Genomic DNA, 20,098 nt, shown 5'->3' with positions numbered 1-20,098 from the left:
CCCCCGCGAGCGCTTCTCACCGGGCTCGGCGCCTGGGAAGCGGTGCAGAAGGGCGGTTCCCGCAGGACGGGGCTGAGGAGGGAGGGAGGGAGGGAGGGAGGGAAGGCGGGCGGACTCACCTCGAGGCGGAGGGAGGCTCCGCAGCCCCGGAGGAACTGGCGGATGTTGCTGAGGCACTCGCTCTCGCCGCGGGGCTCCGGGTAGACCTGCAACACAGGGCGGGGCGGCGTCAGCCCGGACCGGGGAGGGGGGGCGGAGCGGGGGGGGGGGGGGGGTCGCCGTCCGTCCGTCCTCCTCCCGCCGCCGCCGCCCCTCCTCCTCCTCCCACCCTCCCGCCGGAAGGCCAGATGGACACCGGAAGTGACGTCACGCGCCGCCCGCCCGGGCCGCCCCTCCCACCCCGGGCCCCGCCCCCTCGAGCGCGCGCGTCACCCCCAGGCCCCGCCCCCGGGACGCGCCCTCCGAACGACGTCATCCGGAGGCCACGCCCCCCCCCCGGGCGCGCGTTATCGCGAGGTCAGACCCCGGTCACGCCCGTCGAACGACGTCATCCGGAGGCCACGCCCCCGAACGCGCGTTATCGTCCCGAGGTCACGCCCCCGGACACGCCCTTCGAATGGCGTCATCGAATGCCACGCCCCCCGGCGCGCGTTACATCACGAGGCCACGCCCCCAAGCCGCGCCCTTCTGGACGCGCGTCACCCTGAGGCCACGCCCCCAATTCACACCCCTCCTACGTCACGTCACCCTGAGGCCACGCCCATGTGCCACGCCCTCCGACATCGTGTCGTTCTGAGGCCACGCCCCCAAGTCACGCCCCCCTCCTCCTGGGGCCACACCCCGATCACGTGGCGTCCCGAGGCCACGCCCCCGTATCACCCCTTCGAATGACGTCATCCCAGGCCCCGCCCACCCTGACATTGCGTCACCCCGAGGCCCCGCCCCCAGTGCCACACCCTCCCTGGGCCCCGCCCTCCAATGTTACCTCCTTCGAGAGCCACGCCCTCTCCAGGGCCACGCCCTAATAATGATAATAATGATGATGATGAAGAAGATGATGATGATGATGTTGGTATTTGTTAAGCGCTTACTCTGTGCCGAGCACTGTTCTAAGCCCTGGGGTAGACACGGGAATCAGGTTGTCCCACGTGAGGCTCTCAGTCTTCATCCCCATTTTACAGATGAGGTCACTGAGGCCCAGAGAAGTGAAGTGACTCGCCCACAGTCCCCCAGCTGACAAGGGGCAGAGCCGGGATTCGGACCCATGACCTCTGACTCCCAAGCCCGGGCTCTTTCCACTGAGCCACGCTAATAATGATAATGGGGGTATTTGTGAAGCGCTTCCTATGTGCGGAGCACTGTTCTAAGCGCTGGTAGAGACAGGGTCATCAGGTTCGTCCCACGGGAGGCTCACGGTCTTCATCCCCATTTTACAGATGAGGTCACTGAGGCCCAGAGAAGTGAAGTGACTCGCCCACAGTCACCCAGCTGACAAGGGGCAGGGCCGGGATTCGAACCCATGACCTCTGACTCCCAAGGATATGCTCTTTCTACTGAGCCGCGCTGCTTCAGCGATGCCCTCCCGGTCCCCCCAGGGCCCGCCCCGCCCGCTAAACGGTGGTCGGGCCACATCCCCCCCCCCCCCCCCACGGCAGCTCCTTGGGGGGTGGGGGTGGGCTCCCCCAAGACCTCAGCACAGCACTCTGCACACTGTAGGCACTCCACAAATACCACTGATTGATTGAGCTTCCCCCCACTCAAAATCCACCCTGCTAGACTGGAAGCTCACTGTGGGCAGGGGACGTGCCCCCCCAACTCCACTGTCTTGGACTCTCCCAGGCGCTCAGTACAGTGGCCAGGCCCTGCCACTCTGGGCTAGTGGCCTTGGGGCACATCGGGCTGGGTTCGAATCAGGGCTCTGCTACTTGTCTCCTCTGTGACCTTCGCTTCTCTGGGCCCGTTACCTCCTCGGTAATTTCCTTTTTTATTTTTAGGGTAAGAGTTCGGCAACTGGGGTAGATACAAGCTAATAGGGTTGGACACAGGCCGTGTCCCTTATGGGGCTCGTGGTCTTAATCCCCATTTTACAGGTGAAACAACTGAGGCCCCGAGGAAGCACAATGACTTGTCCAAGATCACACAGCAGGCAAGTGGCAGAGACGGGATTAAAACCCAGGTCCCTCCGACTCCAAGGCGCGTTCTCTACCCACTGGACCACACCGCTTCCCCTGGGGATTAGTTTAATGGTGGTATTTGCTAAGCGCTTCCTAGGTGCCAGGCACTGTTCTAAGCGATTAAGACTGTGAGCCCTGTGTGGGATAGGGATAGGGATTGTGTCCAACCTGCTTATCTTCCATCTACTCCGGCGCTTAGTATTGACCCTGGCCCATAGTAAGAGCTTAACAAAGACCATTCAATAAAATAAAAATACATCTGACCATCTCCAAAATTGGGACCCTGCCCCGGGGGGGGGGGGGGGGGGGGCGGAGGGGGGGCCTTGCGACCTTCTCACCGGGGTCACTTCCAAACCTGAGTCGGGGCGGGGGGCGGATGGAACAGCTCAAAAACCATTCTGAGATCATAAACTCATAACTGCTCCAGTCAATGGCAGGAAAATGACTTCTCCACCTGACGGCCCTCAGCCTTATATTTCCGGTCCCACATTAAATTCTGCCTCACATCATTAAATAAGAGCCAGAATTCCAGCATACGCTGAACCTTAAACCTAATGCTAGAGGAAAACCATCACATCCCTTCCAGCCGTTTTGGGGGAACATTTCTAAGCACATAAGCCTTTCGAAACGTTAAAAATATATATATATATATAAAAACCAGGGTGTGTGGAGATGGGGTGGGATGGGAGATTTCAACCAAAACTTTGCTCCGACAACTAGAAGGATGCCTATTTCTTCTATGGTATTTGTTAAGTGCTTACTATGTAACTGGCACTTTACTAAGCGCCAGGGGAGATACACACTACTCAGGTAGGACACAGTCCCCGTCCCATTGCAATGATGCCCACATCTGTAATTTATTTATTTCTATTAGTGTCTGTCTCCCCCACCCTAAACTGTAAACTCCTTGTGGGCGGGGAATGTGTCTAACTGCTGTAATGTACTCTCCCAAGCGCTTATTAATGCTTAATAAATACAATCGAATGAATGAATGAACCCCCATTTTACAGATGAGGTAACTGAAGCCCACGGAAGTGAAGTGACTCGTCCAAGGTCACACAGCAGACAAGTGGCGGGGCTGGGATTAGAACCCAGGTCCTTCTGACTCCCAGTCTGATTAGACTGTAAGCCTGTCAATGGGCAGGGATGTCTCTATCTGTTGCCGAATTGTACATTCCAAGCGCTTAGTCCAGTGCTCTGCACATATTAAGCGCTCAACAAATACTTCTGAATGAATGAATGACTCCCAGGCCCGGGCTCTAGCCACTAGGCCACACTGCTTCTCCAAGATATCGCCAAAGGGGCTCGACGGGAGTCTGGCCCATGGCTTCGGGGTGGGCTCAGACTCCCTCTTTACAGCTGAATTTGGGGGGGGGGGGGGTTTCCCCCCAGGGGTACAGCTCTTGGGAAGCAGCGTGGCTCAGTGGAAAGAGCGCGGGCTTGGGAGTCAGAGGTCATGGGTTCGAATCCCGGCTCCGCCACTTATCGGCTGTGTGACTGTGGGCAAGTCACTTCACTTCTCTGGGCCTCAGTTCCCTCATCCGCAAAATAGGGATTAAGACTGTGAGCCCCAAGTGGGACAACCTGATTACCTTGTATCTCCCCCAGCGCTTGGCCCATAGGAAGCGCTTAACAAATACTATAATTATTATTCTTATTATTATTCAATCGGATTTATTGAGTGCTTACTCTGTGCAGAGCACTGTCCTAAGCGCTCGGGAGAGTACGACAGTAAACGGACAGATTCCCATACCTCACGAGCTTCGGCACCACAGCCCTTGATATCTCGGATCCGAAAAGGGAGCGGGGTTATTTCGTCCTCAAAGAAACGAAGGGCTGCATTGCAAATGGTTTTGCAGAAGGGGTTGGTAATCTTATTATAGCTACGCAACGTAACTTGCTAAAATTGAAATGGTTTGACTGCAGTGAGGACACTGTAGCGAGAGACCCATCAGCCGACGATCGATCAATGCTATGTATTGAGCGCTTAGCTGTCACCGACAAGGGCGCTTTTCGGGGTTCCAGCCGGCCATCTGGAGGTCAGGAGGAAGCCCCGTAGCCATAATTGGGGATGGTCACTGCAGGCACCAGGGAGTAAAACCAGTGCAAAGCTGAAGCGGGGTGGCCCAGTGGAAAGAGCCCAGGCCCGGGAGTCAGAAGACTTGGGTTCTAATCCCCGTTCCGTGTGCGATCTTGGGCAAATCAGTTCACTTCTCTGCGCCACAGTTCCCTCTTCTGTAAAATGGGGATTACATTTTACCTACGTGGACGAACACTGCGTCCAATCCGATTATCTTGTATCTCTCCCCGTGCCCGGCACATAGTAAGCGCATAACAGATATCATAAAAAATAGACGTCGTCCAGCCTCCTTCCCCACCTCCTTTTCGGTCCGTGGCTGACAATGCCCATGTGGGTCCGAGGTGGAAGTTTGCTCCCCGGAAACTCGGAAAAAATGGCCCCAGGAGGGGCCGGTTGGATCAGGGCGGGGATGGGAGCGCTGAGGCAACAAATGGCCCCCGAGGCGGCAACAGGGTATCTGACGGGGGAAGTCCCGGCTCAATGAGTTCCCATTATCTCCTCTCTCTCCCTTTTAATAATGTCGGTATTTGTTAAGCGCTTACTATGTGCCAAGCACTGTTCTAAGCGCTGGGGTAGACACAGGGGAATCAGGTCGTCCCATGTGGGGCTCACCGTCTTAATCCCCATTTTACAGATGAGGTAACTGAGGCACCGAGAAGTGAAGTGACTTGCCCAAAGTCACACAGCTGACAAGTGGCCGAGCCGGGATTTGAACCCATGACCGCTGACTCCAAAGCCCGTGCTCTTTCCACTGAGCCACGCTGCTTCTTTTCCCCGCCCTTCCATCCCTTGGCCTAGTGGCTAGAGCCCGGGACTGGGAGCCGGAAGGACCTGGGTTCTAATCCTGGCTCCTCCCCGGGTCTGCTGTGTGGCCTTGGGTGAGTCACTATCCCTCTCCGGCCCTCGGTTACCTCATCTGAAAAATGGGGATGAAGAACGTGAGCCCCACGAGCGACAGGGACTGGGTCCAACCTGATTAACTTGGACCTACCCGAGCGCTCAGAACAATATCTGGCACTTAGAAAGCGGCTTAACAAGAACCACCATTATTAATTATTATTTTCCTTGTTCCCATTTCTCCTTCTCCCTCGTTTTCCTTCTCTCTCTTCTCCCCTCCTACTCTGTCCCACTGCCCCCTCCTCTTTCCTTTAATCTTCTCCCCGCTTTCTACCGATCTCCATTCCCCTCTCTGCCCTCCTCTCAGTCTTTTCCCTTCGGGCCTCTCCTTGTATCTTCACACTCCGCCTGTCCTTTGGGCCTCCTGCTACCTCTCTTGCCCTCTCTCCTCTCCGTCCTCCTCTTTGCTCTCCCACCATCCCACCCAATCCTCTAACTGCTGGCTCCACCGGAGATGAAAACTAGGCCCGGAACAGGTGTGGCCTAGCGGGAAGAGCACGGGACCGGGAGGCAGGAGCTCAGTCGTTCCGCCACTTGGGCAGGTCACTTAACTTCTCCGGGCCTCAGTGTCCTCATCTGTGAAATGGGGATTCGAGCCCTCCCATTTAGACTGTGAGCCCATGTGGGACAGAGACCGTCTCCAATCCGGTTCCTCGCACCTACCCGAGAGTTTGGCACAAAACAAGCACTTAAAAGACACCACAATTATTATCATTCTATTATTATTCTTATTTGGGTTAAGCATGCTGCAGACACAAGTCAAAGACCTGATGGGATTCGGGACCAAGGGGAACAGTTATTTCTTCCTCGAAGAAACAAAGAGCTGCAGTGCAAATGGTTTTCAGAACGGTTTGGCCGTCTTATTATAGCTATGCAACGTAACTTGCTAAAATTGAAATGGTTTGACTGCAGTGAGGACGTTGTAGCGAGCGAACCTTCGGCCGACTCAATCGATCGATCTATGGCATTTATTGGGCCCTTACCTACCATCGACAAGAGAAAAGACCCAGAAACTCTTTGGGAAGGTTTCCTCCACCTGCTCTAGCTCTGCCCCAACCAATCATTCGATCGATGGTATTTAACGAACGCTTACTGTGTGCAGAGCACTGTATTAAGCGTTCGGGAGAGTCTACTACATGACCCCTGCCCACACGCATCTCCATCGTCTGTAATAGTGCAGGCCCGCACTCCATGCACTAGACCACGCTGCTTCTCCATTTCGACTGGGAGAAGATGGAACGGTGGCAACCAATCTCCAAAATCCCCGGGCGGCATCTCGGTGTGAGAACGCCAATGAAAAAGCAAGCTTCGCTTCCCCTCTGCGCCCCCCTCTCCCCTCCAAAAAAAAAGGAATTCTTTTGGCTTCTGACACAAACTCGCTTCCAAAAAGAAGTTTAGGTTATGGAAAAAATAGTGGGAGTTGGTGCGTTCCTTGCTGAACATGGCTGATCTTGAAAAATGCTCAAGTCTTGCAATTTCTGGGTCAAGCGCTAAACTGAAATCCAGACTCCAGGGAAACAGATCAGCAGCTGGACTATCCACCAGTTGTAAAGTTTTCAATTGGCCGGTTTAAGCTTAACCCCTTACACAGAAACTCTTTTACTTTCCCTGTGATGATCTTGGAAACACAGGGGGCTTTGCCAAAAAGAAAAAAAAAATAGCTTCAATTTACAGATTCCTCCTCAGACAGTTCTCAGGAGCCAGGTAGATTTTTTTTTTCCCTAGTGCTCACATGGGAATGATCATTGTGTTTTTCTATTTCTGTCTCCCCTTCACTGCCTCCATGCCAAGTGTTTCGTGCAGTGCTCTGCACTCGGTAAGCGCTCAATAAATACCACTGCTCGATGGGTCTGACAGTGAACATAGGTAGCCAGTCACCTTGGGACCACCCGCAGGGCTTGGTGCTCTGTGCACTTGTGTCCCGATTATTATTCTTATTTTATTTGTAAAAGCTTACTATGAGAAGCAGCGTGGCTCAGTGGAAAGAGCACAAGTTTAGGAGTCAGAGGTCAGGGGTTCTAATCCCAGCTCCGCCACTTGTCAGCTGTGTGACTGTGGGCAAGTCACTTAACTTCTCGGTGCCTCAGTTATCTCATCTGTAAAATGGGGATTAAGACTGTGAGCCTCACGTGGGACAACCTGATTACCCTGTATCTACCCCAGTGCTTAGAAGAGTGCTCGGCACCTAATAAGCGTTTAACAAATACCAACATTATTATCATTATTATTTGCTAGCACTGTTGTAAGCGCTGGGGCAGATACCAGCTAATCAGGTCGGAAGCAGTCCCTGTCCCACATGAGGCTCACAGTCTAAGTAGGAGGGAAAACAGGTACTGAATCTCCCCGTTTCACTGTTAAGAAAACTGAGGCCCAGAGAAGTGAAGTGACTTCCCCAGGATCACACGGCAGGCAAGCGCTAGAGCCGGGATTAAAACACAGATCTTCAGACCTCCAGGCCCAGGTTCTTTCCACTAGGACATGCTGCTACTCAAGTGACCTTTCTCTAACACAGCCCTTCCCATGTCAACTTGCTGCATCACCCAGGCAGTTTGACCTGACTGGCGACCTGATGATCTTGTATGTACCCCAGCGCTTAGTACAGTGCAGGGCACATAGCAAGCGCTTAACAAATACCATTAAAACAACAACGAATGGCAATTGGTTGAAATGGGGTTTCATTGGGTCTTTCTTTTGCCCGCTCCGCCACCTCTTTTTTTTTTAATGGTATTTGTTAAGCATTTACTATGTGACAGGCACTGTACTGAGCGCTGGGATAGATGCAGGCTGATCGGGTTGGTCACAGTCCGGGTCCTATATGGGACTCATAGTCTTACTCCCCCTTTACAGATGAAGAAACTGAGGCCCAGAGGAAGTAAAGTGACTTGCCCAAGGTCACCCAGCAGACAAGTGGAGGGGCGGGGATTAGAACCCAGGCCCGTGCTCTAACCACTAGACAGCCTTGCTTCACAATGCATTCAGAATTGCTTTCAAACTCCTCTTGAACCGTCTTTTGGCTGCCATAGCCTCTTGTAGTAATGAGATCCATATGCTTAACACCCACTGGGAGAAGAAGCATTTCCTTTGGTGTGTTTTGAATCTCCCATCTTCAAGCTTCAGTGCTATTTGTTGAGCGCTAACTGCGTGCGGGGCACTGTACTACGTGCTTTGGAGAGGAGTTGGTAGACACGTTCCCTAGGGTGGTGGAATCTGGCAAACAACAACCTCAGGTCGGCCTTGCCACGACTCTCCGTCACCGAGACGCAGCGTGGCTTAGTGGAAAGAGCACGTGCCTGGGTGAAGGAGGACGTGGGTTCTCATCCCAGCTCCACCACTTACCCGCTGGGTGACCGTGGGCAAGTCACGTTGCTTCTCTGTGCCTCAGTTTCCTCACCTGCCAAATGGATATTCAATACCCGTTGTCTTTCCTACTTAGACTGTGGTCCCACATGGGCATATCGTAAGCACTTTACCAATAGCATAATTATCAGACTGTAACTGGGGAGGGGGTGCAGGATCACTACACGTGGTCGAGGGCCTCAAAACCCACCACAGAGCAGGTGAAACCCAACGGCCGCCAAGAGTCTCAAAACCAAAGTCTGGCAACACTATCTAAGAAAACCACTAGTGGAAAACTGGGTCCAAAATGTTGGACAGGGCAGAAAGAGGGCTGGGAAGACAAATGAGAATGAGGGGAAATCAGATGTGACTTAAAGCTTAAAACTATTTGTGGGGGGGAACACTTTAGTTTAAGATGAGAGGAAGAGAATTATAGGGGTCAGAAAATTGGGGTTTCTTTCCATGGGTGTTTGTGCCTGTGGGTAAAACATTCCGAAAATGTTGAAAAGGAGACTAGTGCCAAGCCTACACTAGCAAATTACCAAATAATTCATGCCAAAAATCCACGTCTGAATGAACAGACCACTGAAATCAAAAGCTATTTTTAGCCCAAATTATCCAGATAATATGCTCATGTAGAGCTGCTTTGAGTGGAACCTCCTACCTCTCCAAACCCGTACCTTATGAAAAGGAAATAAAACCAAAAGAAAATATTGTAAAATGATAAGTAAGAGATATTTTCCAATGAAACTTCCTGTCTTCTGGGTGGCTAAGAAAATGATGCAGAAAAATTCAGAGCGAGAATTTCCCGTTCCCAATAACCGGGAAACTCTCGGGGCTCTAGGGCTCGGGGGGGCTGGTTGGAAACTAGTCAGTAACTCCGATCAAGGATTTTTCACTAAGGCCTACGGTACTGGCACCAGAAGCCAAGAGCAACTCTCAAGGAAAGCTCCTCCTCAGAGACTCCATCAAACCAAGCACCCCATTGATGAATCCCAACATAAAATTTCCACTTCCTCTAAACTGTAAACTCCCTCTGGACTGATCGCTTCTGGTGGGCAGGGACTACGTCTACCAATTCTACTGTACTGTACTCTCCCAAGCGTCCAGTACAGTGCTCCGCACATAGTCATTTTTTAATGGTATTTGTTTAGTGCTTACTATGTAATAATAATGTCAGTATTTGTTAAGTGCTTACTATGTGCAGAGCACTGTTCTAAGTGCTGGGGTAGATACAGGGTAATCAGGTTGTCCCACGTGAGGCTCACAGTTAATCCCCATTTTACAGATGAAGTAACTGAGGCACAGAGAAGTGAAGTGACTTGCCCACAGTCACACAGCTGACAAGTGGAAGAGCTGGGAGTCGAACCCATGACCTCTGACTCCCAAGCCCACGCTCTTTCCACCGAGCCATGCTATGTGCCAGGCACTGTCCTAAGCACTGGGGTAGATACAATCTAATCAGGTTGGACACAGTCCTTGTCCCACGGGGGCTCGCGGACTTAATCCCCGTTTTACAGATGAGGAAACTGAGGCATGGAGAAGTGAAGTGGCTTGCCCCGGTTCACACAGCAGACAAGTGGCGGAGCCGGGATGAGCACCCAGGCCCTTCGGACTCCCAGGCCCGGGCTCTATACTCTAGGCCACACCGCTTCTCTTAAAAAAATACCATTGCCTGACTGCTCTTCTGATAACTAAAATCAAAGTTTAGGGGCAGCCATTGAGAATCTTTAATAAACTGACCCCTCCATAAGATATTTCTTTATCAATCAATCGTATTTATGGAGCCCCTACTGTGTGCAAAGCACTGTATTAAGGTACCAGGTACAGTCTTTCATGATGTATGAAGCCCAATCCACTATCAACCCACCCCTCCACCAAAGGATTTACTCAGTGTATTTGGTTCAGACAAATCCCTACTTCAGAGCCAACTTTTAACAGTCAAATTCGAGTTAGAAATGGACACAGAGCAGGAAACCCCAGCGGGAAATGCATTCCCTGATCTTAATTCATGAGACAAAGAAAGTCAGTCAGTCACTTATTGAGTGCTTACTATGGGCACAGCATTGTACTGAGCGCTTGGGTGAGTAGGACAACGAAATAACAGACGCATTCCCTACCCACGACGAGCTTACAGTCTAGACAGACGGTAACTAAAAGTCAAAGTGAACACTGACAAAAATGAAAACTATGTCTGCTCGACCCATAAAAATCTGAGTAGCCAAATGACCATTCCTTCTTTATTGGTTTCATTTGACTCCCAAATTGCAGTTTGTTCCAAAAGCCTGATATGTAAATACTAGCCTCTGCACCTTGGAGGGAGCAGAACATAAGGTTTTACTGAAGTAAAGTCATAGTAAAGTCATTAAATATAGGAATTTGAGGTTGCCATTGCAACAGACAAATTGATTTGATGTTGGAATGCGTCCAGAGGAATCATTAGCCTAAACCAATGGGAGTGCAACTGTATATAGAAAGCCGCAAAAAAAAAAAAGGGCTCAGAATTTGATTTCTCGGCTAGATGGTTCTAGTGAAGAACGCTACTTGTTTGGAAGGCCATATTCTCTTGTCTCGGCTGTTGCTCATGGCGTAGCAGATAGAGCAAGAGCCTGGGAGTCAGAAGGTCCTGGGTTCTAATCCCGGCATCGTCACTTGTCTGCCGCGTGACTTTGGACAAGTCACCTCACTTCTCTGGCCCTGTTACCTCAAAATGGGGATTGAGACTGTGAGCCCCACCTGGGACAGGGACTGTGCCCAACCAAATTGCCTTGTGGCAAATTTCCAGTAGAGTGCCTGGCACATAGTAAGGGCTTCTTAACAAATACCACAATTATTTATCATTGTTATTATTATACTATAAAGGAAGGACAAACAAATAGAATTTGAAGACGGCCACTCTTGGAAAGTCCCCATTTTCAAGTCCTCTTCTATCATGTTGTGTACAACCAGTATTTTTAATTTAGTTGGCACCTTCCTTGAAGAAATGCACAGTGTTTGAACATGATGAACTCAGCAAAGACGGAGCAGGCAGAGAGAATACAGTTCTGGTTAAATAATAACTGTGATAATTATTAAGCGCTTATTACATCCCAAATACTGGGGTAGATACAACAGAGTCCCTGCATCTCATGGGACTCACGATCTAAAGGGGAAGAGGAGCATCTTTTTAAAACCCAACCGGGGAGATGGGACTCAAACCCGGGCCTTGAGCCTCCAACCTCTCGGGGTGTAACCTTTTCTCTAGGCTATGCGGTACCACTGATTGACTGATTGATTGATTGAAAGTACAACTTGTTTCCTATTGGGTTTTACAAATGCTGGGGAAATCGTAGTTATTCTCCTCTAGGGCTTGGGTTTCTTGTTTTCTTTGTTTTTCCATGGTATTTGTTAAGTGCTTACTGTGTGCCAAGCACCAGATTAAGTGCCCGAATCGTGATGGTGTTTTCTAAGGCAAGAACGCTATTAACAGCCTATTGACATACCAGTTTTACATTTCCAGTAATTTCTTAATATACTTTTACCATTCTCATGGCAATGTTCATCCCATTATTAAAGTTCTCTCCCTTAATTTCTCTACCTTCATCGATTTATTGAGGAATGTTTACGATCGATAGATCCTTTCCTCATCAATCTCTTGAACTGAATTGACTAAATCTTGACTCTAGGGTGGCTGCTGCCCAAAGTAGAAAATACACTCCCAAAAGCTAAGGGCCAAAATATCCTGCTTTGGAAGAGCACAAAAAGCATACAAAGGTCCTCTCTTGCTAATTCCCTTCCTCTCCCTTCAGCCCCACTGCCATTGTTTGGGGACTCTAAAATTAAACAGATGGGTGTGATTTGAAGAAATTCCCCCCCTCCATCCCGTGAAAGACAATCTTACATCTCACCTACTGATTTTTCTGAAATCTGCCCCTCTGCCATCCAGGGTGTGAGTTCATTTACAAGTGCTATTTTGTGACAAGTCAAAGTTAAACCGAGATGATTATCATTACTATAGGCACACCCATTCCACCAACACCACCCTGATCCCCAATGAAAGGAGAGAAATGCAATGTATTTTTCTAAAGGAAAATCTTTCTCCCGCTGCTATTCCACTTTCAAGCCACTTTCAAGCCGGAGTTACCTAATGGGACTTGGGTGTTCCTTGCCACACCTCGGTTTGCATCCTCACCAGCATTTGAAAGTTAAAATGGAACGAGTGGCAAAGCCAATCCTCTCCAATTACAGGGGCTGACACATTTCCCAGAAAGAACAACATCTAAAATGTTATTCTTCCTTGTCAAGTTTTATTTTCCTGTAGGGATTCCGGAGTGATCTTCCACCCTGGTCTTTGAGACTCCCCGAAACTGACTGAACTTCAAATTAACCCTGCTAGGGCTTTAGATTTGAAATCCTTGCTCGTTTAAAACAGAGCATGGGCTTCTCTATTCCAACAACTTAACCAGAGTTTTGAAATCGGGAATTTTTTTAACTTCTGTCTTTTTTTTTCTATTAGGAGGAAAGGACCTTGAAAATTTCCAAAGAAATCGTCTTTCCAGGATTCAAGAAGAACTACTGACTACTGGGGAGAGCGCGTTCGTTATGGAGAATCATTCAGTAAAATAACACTCCTCTTCGGCCCATTACGCGGGTTCCAACAAACGTTTTCTATCACAACCAAATATTTCCTAGTTAGACAGCTTTGCTCTTAGAAACTCTAAAGAATTTTCTTTAAGCATAACTCCAGTCATTTCTCACGCACTGTCAGGACTGCCAGCTATTTGCATTATTAGAGATAGCAAGATAACAACAAAGACTTTCTGTGTGGTTCTTAAATGTTAGCCAGCCCACTTTAAATCGCAATTCCATTGTGGCATCATGCTCATGTAAATGTGAAATGGAATATCACAAATGGGCCGGGGGAAAAACTTAGAAGGCAGTTTCTGTTTTTATGAAGTTGTTCATGATAAGAAAAAGAATTTTAAATGGCTGTATTTAGAATTGGCTATAAACCAAATGCTCTCCATACTCTAGCGTAAAGTTTAACGAGGGTGAGCAATTCCTCCGAACATGTGTTTAGCATTGATAAAGGGGTTATTCCCTTTCAACATTTATATAAACTAGAGTTGCAAATTCTTCACAACATTTTTTGTTACACTGCTAAATGATTTCTTTGCAGCTTTCAACGAAGGTCCTCGTCGACAAAGGATTTTTCTAAAAAAATTGTTTGTTTTGGGTGGTTTTTTTTTCGTTCAGGTGCTGACTGGGTTGGAGACAAAACATTTTCCCCACGTCGTTGAGGTCATACCAACCCGGGGACAGGTCTGAAGCCAATATTCCACCTAATCCGATTTACAATATGGCCCTGTACTCTTTAGACTCTTTTAAACTCCCTCATGCTTCCTCTCATCTTTCCGTACGCTATGATAACAGACTCTCCGCCGTCTCAGAAATCAGCAGGTCAGAGTTCACATGTGCACTTTAATGGGAAACAGTCGATTCCGCCCAGATTTGGGTTTGAAAATTTGCCCAAGCAGCCTCGGGTCCCAACGCAGTCCACCCCGCCAATTTGCCTGCCCCCCACCCCAGCGCTTAGACCAGCGCCTGGCACAAAGCGGGCGCCTAACGGATCCCACGATTCCTCATTTCCTTCGCCCCCTCTTTTATTTAGGAGGCGAAAGGGATTCCCATCGGGGCCCTCTTCTTTCACTGAATGGCCGGGGAATAAAAAGAGAATTGGCAATGCGGCTTTTGCCTCCTTTTTGGAGAGCGTGGGCTGTTGCGGGCATCCCGGCTGTGGCCCTCGCAAGGAGGGGGTACGGCAGCAATTGGAGGCGTTGGAAGGGGCATCACCCTCGGGCATCGGAGCCGCAACTCACGGGGTCTTAACGGGGAAATTAAAAATGCATTGTTTAAAAAAATGTCATTTCCCGTCCAGGGGGAAAGGGAGCAGAGGGGAAGATGTCCCCCTCCTTGCAGGGGGGTGGGGTGTCTCCCCCCAAACCTCCAACTGCGCCCCCCGCCCGGAGGGGGGGATGGGCGGAGGGCCACTTGGGCGACCGCGCTGAGCGGGGGACAGCGCTAACCGGGGGGGACAGCGCTATCCGGGGAACAGCAAGGCCGGGGAGAAAGCGCTGTGTGAAGAACGGCGTTAACCGGGGGGGCAGCCCCCCCCACCCCGGGGGGAGCGCTATCCGGGGAACAGCGTTGCTGGGTGGGGGGACGACGATGACACCGCTACGGGGGGAACCGCGCTATCCGGGGAGGGGGGGGGGGGGACAGCGCTATCCGGGGAACAACGCTGCTCGGGGCTGAGAGCGCTATCCGGGGAACCCTGCTATGGGGGGGGCGTTATGGGGGAAATAGCGCTATCCGGGGGGGACAGCGCTATCCGGAGGTGAAAGCGCTATCCGAGGAACCGCGCTAACCGGGGGGGGGGGCGGGGAGACAGCGCTATGCGGGGAACCGCGCTATGGGTGGGGCGTTATGGGGGAAATAGCGCTACTGGGGGGGGGGGGAGAGCGCTATCCGGGGAGGACAGCGCTATCCGGGGAACAACGCTATCCGGAGGTGAAAGCGCTATCCGAGGGGGGGGGTGACAGCGCTAAACGAGGAACCGCGCTAACCGGGGGAGGGACGACAGCGCTATGCGGGGAACGGCGCTACCGTGGAGGGGAGAGAAGAGACGCCGTTACCCGGGAAAGAGCGCTATGCGGGGGAGGGAGGGGGGGAGGACAACGACGCCGCAGCGTTATGCGGGGAAGCGCGCTCCCCGGGGGACGCTCCGTGTGCCCCGTTCGCCCTCCCTCGGGGCCAGAAGAATGGGCGGCTGAGCTGGGGGGGGGGGGGGAGGGTGTTGTGTGCATTTCCACGCGTGTATGTGGGGGTGGGTGGGGGGGGGATGGGGTCCGGCGGTGGGCCGGGCACTGACTTTGTCGATGGTTCCCGGGAGCAGGCGGTCGAGGAGCCTGCAGAGGACCACTCCATCCCTCAGCGACGCCTGCAGGAAGCCCTCCGGGTCCGAGATGCTCTTCTTGGGCGACTCCAGCACGCCCAGGGCGATCAGCCACGTAACCGTCTGCTCCGCCGAATTCATCGCCGCCGGGGACCCACACCCCCGGCCGGGCCCACCAGAACCGGGACCCAAACCGGGGGGCACCCGCACCGGGACCGGCCCGGAGCCGCCTCGCCTCCGTCTGGGCCGGGCGCGGGGGTGGGCGGGGGTGGGCCGGGGGTGGGCCGGGGGTGGGGGCTTCACACCGCCGCTGGACCCTCCTCCTCCTCCTCCTCCTCCTCGTCGCCGTCCTCCTCCTCCTCCTCCTCCTTCTTCTTCCCCATGGAGGGGCCCCGGCGGGCCCGGTGCGGTCCTGTCCGGTCCTGTCTGTCCGTGGGGCGCGGTGGGGTCCGGGGGAGGTCGGGTGGGGGTCGGGGTCGGGGTCGGGGTTGGGCCTGCTCCCCAATCAGCACCGCCGCCGCCGCCGCCGGCAGGGCAGGAGGAGGAGGAGGAGGAGGAGGAGGCAACGAACGGCGGGCAGACACCTCCTCCCCGCCCCCTCCTCCTCTTCCCTCGCCCCTTCCCCCCCTTTCTCGCCTCCTCCTCCCCCCCTTTCTCTATCCCCTTCTCCCCTTTCCCTCCCTCCTTCCCCCTTCTCCCCTTTCTTTCTGTCCCCTTTCCCCCCTTTCTCTCCTCCCCCACCTCCTTTCTCTATCTGCTTTTTCCCTTTCTTCCCTTCTCCTCCCCTCTCCCCTTGCTTCTTCCTCCCCTCCTTCCCTTCTTTCTCTCCTCCTTTCTCTACCCCTTCCCCCCTCTTTCTCTCCTCCTTTCCCACCCCCCTTCTCCCCTTTCTTCCCTCCTCCCCCCTTCTTTCTCTACCCCTCTTCCCCTTTCTCTCCTTTCTCTCTCCCCTTCTCCCCTTTCTCCCCCCTCCCCTTTCGCTCTTTTCTCCCCTCCCCTCTTTCTCTACCCCCTCCTCCCCTCCCCTCTCCCTTCCCTCCCCCCTTCTTTCTCTACCCCCTTCTCCCCTTTCGCTCTTTTCTCCCCCTCCCCTCTTTCTCTTCTCCCTCCCCTTCTTTCTCTGCCCCTTTCTTCCCTCCTCCTCCCCCCTTTTTCCCCCTCCCCAACCCCTTTCTTCCCTCCTTCTCCCTTCCTCCACCCTCCAACCCCCTTTCTTCTCTCCTCCTCCTCCTCCCTTCCTCCCCCTCCCCAACCTCCTCTCTTCCCTCCTCCTCCTCCCTTTCTCCCCCTCCCCAACCTCCTCCTCCCTTTCTCCCCCTCCCCAACCCCCTCTCTTCCCTCCTCCTCCCTTTCTCCCCTTCCCCAACCCCCTCTCTTCTCTCCTCCTCCTCCTCCCTTCCTCCCCCTCCCCAACCCCCTTTCTTCCCTCCCCCTCCCCTCCTTTCTCCTCTCTCCCCCCCTTTTCTCCTCCTCCCCCTCTCCCTCCTCCCCCCGCCCAATGCTCCTCCTCCTCCCCCCTCCCCTTCCCCTCTGTTTCCTCCCCCTCCCCCCCAGCAGCTGCTGAATGACGTCACTGGTTCCCAGGCCCCCTCCCCCCCCACTCCATCATCCCCGGGGTCGCCGACGGGGGTGGGGGGAGAGGTGGGCGGGGGGGGTCTCCTCCCCCACTCCCCGGGGCGCAGGATTCTTTCCTGCATCAGTCTGCGTTCATGTAGCTTCGCCCTTAAATCCGTGGTTGGGTTTTGGGGGGTTTGGGGGGGGGGGGTTGGCTCATCCTCTCTAGATTTGATCAGCAGACCCCCGACTCAGAGGTCCATCCGAACCCCGTTCGGAAGCCGGACCACCCCCCGCCCACCAAACGCCTGCCCAAAAATACAACTTTGCCCTCCAAATGTCCCCCCCCCCCCCCAACCAAAGGGAGATGCTTTACCACCAAATATCCCAAAAATGGAGCTCCACATGTCTCCCCAACCTAAGGGGGCTGATTTACGACCCAATATCCAAAAATGGAGCTCCACATGTCTCCCCAACCTAAGGGGGCTGATTTACGACCCAATATCCAAATTCGAGCTCCAAATGTCTCCCCACCCTAAGGGGACAGTTTTACCATCAAATATCTGAATTTGAGCTCCAAATATCTCTCCACCCTAAGGGGGCTGCTTTACCATCAAATATCTGAATTTGAGCTCCAAATATCTCCCCACTTAAGGGGGCTGTTTTACCACCACATATCCACATTTGAGCTCCAAATGTCGTCCCCCCCCCCCAAGGGGACAGTTTTACCATCAAATATCTAAATTTGAGCTCCAAATGTCCCCCCACCTTAAGGGGGCAATTTTACTGCCAAATATCCAACTTTGAGCTCCAAATTTCTCTCCACCCTAAGCGGGCAGTTTTACCACCAAATACCCCAAAATTTGAGCTCCAAATGTTCCCCCACCCTGAGGGGGCTGTTTTATCACCTAATATCCAAATTTGCACTCCAAATAACTCCCCATCCTAAGGAGGCAGTTTTACCACCCGTTCCCTCTCCCCCCCCACCAAAGACGTTTTCCCCTTGGCCTGCAAATTTGACCTTCTGCATGGGCAACCTGAAACCTACACCATCTGGAAGAGGCGGCCTCAGTGATCTCTCTCACATAAGCGTAAAAACTTAAGGTGGGGGGCGGCGGGGTGTCTCTTAGCTTGCCTTCTCCTTCTTAGACCGGGAGCCCCGTTTGGGACTTCATGATCTTGCATCTACCCCAGCGCTTAGTCCCGTGCTTGGCACCTAGCGCTTAACAAATACCGCACTTGTTTTGTATTGTACTCTCCATTCATTGAGTCCTATTGGTTAATAATAATAATAATAATAATGTTGGTATTTGTTAAGCGCTTACTATGTGCCGAGCACTGTTCTAAGCGCTGGGGTAGACATAGGGGAATCAGGTTGTCCCACATGGGGCTCACAGTCTTCATCCCCATTTTACAGATGAGGGAACTGAGGCACAGAGAAGTTAAGTGACTTGCCCACAGTCACACAGCCGACAAGTGGCAGAGCTGGGATTCGAACTCACGAGCTCTGACTCCAAAGCCCGTGCTCTTTCCACTGAGCCACGCTGCTACTGCGCGCAGAGCACTGGACTAAACGCTTGGGAAAGTACAATAATGACAATTAACGGATACATTCCCTGCCCACGACGAGCTTATGGTCTGGAGGATCTTAGAGTCTCCCAAGCGCTTGGTACAGTGCTGTGCACATAGTAAGGGCTCAATAAATGCCATCGACTATTAGCAGCAGCAGCAGCAGCAGCAGTCTCTCATTTCCATTTGGATTATTACCAAAATTCAAGGCGGCAGGAAGAGAAAACGCCTTGGATTCCTAACGGGGCCCTTGGCCATCTCTAATCAGGGAACGTGGCATTTTAAGTTCATTCATTCATTCATTCAATCATATTTATTGAGCCCTGACTGTGTGCAGAGTGCTGTACTAAGCGCTTGGAAGATACAATTCGGCAACAGATAGAGACAATCCCTACGAACAAGGGGCTCGGTCTAGAAGGGGGGACAGACAACAAAACAAGTAAACAGGCATCAATAGCATCAAAATACATAAATTTTAAATACATATGTAGCCCTGGAACACCTCCTCCAAGAGGCCTTCCTTGATTATACCCCCTTTCCTCTTCTCCCACTCCCTTCTGTGTCACCCTGACTTGCTCCCTTTATATTCATCCCCCCTTCCAGCCCCGCAGAACTTAGGCACAGAGCTGTCATTTATTTATTTATATTAATGTTTGTCTCCCGCTCCCCCCAACCCCGGGACTGTAAGCTCATTTTGGGCTGCGAATGTGCCTGTTTATTGTTATATTGTCCTCTTCCAAAAGCTTAGTACGGTGCTCTGACCACAGTAAGCGCTCAATAAATGCGATTGAATGAATGGATGGATGGATGGGTGAATGAAGGAATGAATGAATGGGAATGTGCCCCTACTCCCTCCCTCTGCTCTACCCCCTTCCCCTCCCCACAGCACTTGTGTATATTTGTACATATTTATTACTCTATTTATTTTATTAATGATGTGTATATATCTATGATTCTATCCCGTTTAGACTGTGAGCCCGTCATTGGGCAGGAATTGTCTCTATCTGTTGCCGAATTGTACATTCCAAGCGCTTAGTACAGTGCTCTACACATAGTAAGCACTCAATAAATACTACTGAATTCATCTATTTCGATGGTATTGATGCCTGTCTACTTGTTTTGTTTTGCTGTCTGTCTCCCTCTTTTAGACTGTGAGCCCGTTGTTGGGTAGGGATTGTCTCTATCTGTTGCCGAACTGTACTTCCCAAGTACTTAGTACAGTGCTCTGCACATAGTAAGCACTCAATAAATACTATTGAATTTATCTATTTCAATGCTATTGATGCCTGTCTACTTGCTTTGTTCTGCTGTCTCCCCCTTTTAGACTAGGAGCCCGTTCTTGGGTAGGGATTGTCTCTATCTTTTGCCGAATTGTACTTTCCAAGCGCTTAGTACAGTGCTCTGCACACAATAAGCGCTCAATAAATTGAATGAATGAATGAATGGGAATGAATGAATGGGAAGGGGACCAGCGATGGGAGGCGGCGCCCTCTAGAGGAGGGTTGGGTATTGCCGTTGGCTGGCTATGACGTCATCCCGGCTCAGTCCTGCATT

The 20,098-nt window shown here is 52.0% G+C and overlaps 1 protein-coding gene across 7 annotated transcripts in view; it reads right to left on the bottom strand.

The window, feature by feature from the left end:
- The window catches only part of ARHGEF7 (Rho guanine nucleotide exchange factor 7), a 120,664-nt gene extending 105,015 nt beyond the window's left edge, over nucleotides 1–15,649 (bottom strand). For 6 of the 7 annotated variants that reach the window (XM_029048354.1, XM_029048355.2, XM_029048358.2 and 3 more), the window contains exons 1-2: nucleotides 15,398–15,562; nucleotides 120–206 (exon numbers count right to left, since the gene is read on the bottom strand). In XM_029048354.1, coding sequence (XP_028904187.1) covers nucleotides 120–206; nucleotides 15,398–15,562 — 252 coding nt within the window. Of the gene's footprint in view, nucleotides 1–119; nucleotides 207–15,397 lie in introns of all 7 variants that reach the window. The other variant, XM_029048353.2, reaches the window with a different exon arrangement.
- Nucleotides 15,650–20,098: the final 4,449 nt, after the last annotated feature.

The sequence above is a fragment of the Ornithorhynchus anatinus genome, chromosome 20 (assembly GCF_004115215.2).
Source record: "Ornithorhynchus anatinus isolate Pmale09 chromosome 20, mOrnAna1.pri.v4, whole genome shotgun sequence".
In the NCBI taxonomy this organism is placed as follows: Eukaryota; Metazoa; Chordata; class Mammalia; order Monotremata; family Ornithorhynchidae; genus Ornithorhynchus; species Ornithorhynchus anatinus.
The sequence above is the reverse complement of the archived record's forward strand: the minus strand, read 5'-3'. Positions and strand labels throughout refer to the sequence as shown.